This window comes from Akebia trifoliata, chromosome 7 (genome assembly GCF_017979445.1).
Source record: "Akebia trifoliata isolate Shusen 1 chromosome 7, ASM1797944v1, whole genome shotgun sequence".
Classification (NCBI taxonomy): domain Eukaryota; kingdom Viridiplantae; phylum Streptophyta; class Magnoliopsida; order Ranunculales; family Lardizabalaceae; genus Akebia; species Akebia trifoliata.
Window position 1 is genome coordinate 26892506 of NC_141381.1, and position 2431 is coordinate 26894936.

At 41.2% G+C, this 2431-nt stretch overlaps 1 protein-coding gene across 1 annotated transcript; it reads left to right on the forward strand.

Annotated features, from left to right (window-relative positions):
* Positions 1-689: 689 nt before the first annotated feature.
* LOC147398669 (Transducin/WD40 repeat-like superfamily protein) lies at positions 690-2112 on the forward strand. The gene has a single exon (XM_086447930.1). It carries the CDS (start codon positions 711-713, stop codon positions 1983-1985), a length of 1275 nt encoding a protein of 424 aa, XP_086304056.1. The 5' UTR covers positions 690-710; the 3' UTR covers positions 1986-2112.
* The last annotated feature ends 319 nt before the right edge of the window (positions 2113-2431 follow it).

Genomic DNA, 2431 nt, shown 5'->3' on the forward strand with positions numbered 1-2431 from the left:
GAGTTGAATTTCCTCTCTTCTTTTCTCAATAAGAAAGGGTCTGGTTCTTCTATTACCCGCATCAACGGAACATGTTGAACAAAATATTCTTCATGTAAAACTTGTTCGATTTGAGTGCAGCCTCTGTTATGGCTAATAACTCTAGGCTTCGCACTACCTTGGATCACACGGGCCTGTTCGGCTGTTCGTATATCTCATCATCTTGAATTTAATAGCTGTAAATCATCAATGAAATTTATTTTTTTCCTTTTTGGTGTGACAAAACATCAAACGTTAGAAGGCCTGTGAGTGTAACAAAGTACATACATTGTGGATCCACTGTTGTTAGATTTAATCATTTTCCATCATGGGCTTTATAAACATATTGTGATAGGTTCAAAGCCTTATTCTTGTTTTCATAATGGGCGGGCTTCTTGTCCAATACTCACAAATTAACGTTTTAGAGCCCAAACCCGAATTTGAAACCCAGGTCGGTGATCCATGCTCCCATTAAACTCATTAATTATTTTATCGTCCATAAGTTGCCGATAAATTGATAATTTCTCCTTGACCGACAACGAATCTCGAGGAGTGGAGTATGGTACTCCCCTTTCGTCTTTAACCTCGGACCAATCGAATCAAACCACCTTGCCACGTGTAACCAATATATCCATCTCTAATTCTCTCTATTTAAATCCATTAAAGTCCTCCAAATAGTTCGTCCGGACGGCATGACAGTCCCACCCTGGATCGCAAATTGCTCTTCTGTCTCCTCTACATCCACCGCTGAAGACGCCACCGTTCCGATATCTGAAAGACCGATACCGCTACAACAACTTCCAAAACTCTTAGCTTCCGATACGAGTAGCTGTTACAGTAGTCTTCAGAGTGATCTATCTCTTCAAACTCTACCTTCTGTTCCTTCTCTCCAAAAAACCTCTCCAGAAACCCTAACTGTCTCCGTCTCTCATATCTGTGTTTCCTCTCTCAAGTCTCAAACTCACCATATTAGCTGCCTCGCTGTATCAGGAAATCTCCTCTACGCCACATCCGGAAACGAAATCAACGTCTTTGATCTAACGGACTACACGCATCTCGATGCATTTAACGATAAAGAATCTGGTTCTGGATCTGTTAAATCCGTCGCGTTTTCAAACGGAAAGGTCTTGACGGCTCATCAAGATTGTAAGATCCGTGTGTGGGAATTAACGGAGACAAAACGGCATCAATTAGTGGCGACGCTTCCAACACTTAAAGATCATTTCCGAAGCTTTTTCTTACCGAAGAATTACGTTCCTGTTAGACGCCATAAGAAACAGCTTTGGATCAAACATGTTGACGCCGTTTCCGGTCTTGCCGTTACCAACGGTTTAATTTACTCTGTTTCTTGGGATAAATGTTTGAAGATCTGGAGAGCGAAAGATCTGCTTTGCTTGGAATCCGTTAAAGCGCATGAAGACGCCGTCAACGCAGTTGCCGTTTCAGTTGACGGAACCGTTTATACGGGATCAGCAGATAGACGGATTAGAGTTTGGGGGAGAACGTTTGGTGAGAGACGACACAGTTTAATAACAACGTTAGAGAAACACAAATCAGCTGTTAATGCGCTCGCCTTGAGCGTTGATGGATCGATCTTGTTCTCGGGCGCTTGTGACCGTTCGATCTTGGTATGGGAAAAGGAGGACAGTGCGCAGCACATGGCAGTTACAGGGGCGTTGAGAGGACATACTATGGCGATTCTCTGTTTGGTCAACGTCAAAGATTTGTTGGTCAGCGGGTCAGGGGATCGTACAGTTAGGATTTGGCAGCGTCGTGTGGACAATCAGTACTGTTGTTTAGCCGTATTGGAAGGACATGAAAGACCAGTGAAGTCGTTGGTAGCGGTTTCGGATGGAGCAGAGTCTTCTGGTGTCGTTTCGGTTTGTAGCGGAAGTCTTGGTGGAGAGATTAAGCTGTGGCAGGTATCAGTTTCGGATCTTGAGGGCTCATCATCATCATCATCGTAAGATCTTCCCAAAGTGGAATTTATAAAATTTTATATAAAAAAAAATTACATAAATTCTCTCTTCAGAATTTTATAAATTTTTTATTAATTTTCCTGGTTCGGTTAATATAGAATTAGTGGCGTCTTTCGATTTTTTTTAAAATTAGTAATAATTTCTATTAGAACCTATCGAGAGTGGCGATAATTCCGTTTGGTGTGGAAGTTTATTCGGTTCGGAATGGACCAACTCTTGAATATCTTATCTGATAAGGGGGAGCGAGTTTGATGCGAAACCATGCATGTCTGCCACATCAACCTTTTTCAAATCTTAAATGGTTTTTCTCATTTTAATCCAATTTCTTACCCTAAGTTTTTCTACTAAAATGCTATTGCTGTCTGTTGAAGACCACTGACTTTGAAGATGAAAAGTTAACGATTAAAGATATCTAATTGGTAAAAATTTTTGAG

Coding starts and splice junctions, on each gene's coding strand:
- LOC147398669 (XM_086447930.1), top strand. CDS start 711: ATGACAGTCCCACCCTGGATCGCAAATTGCTCTTCTGTCTCCTCTACA.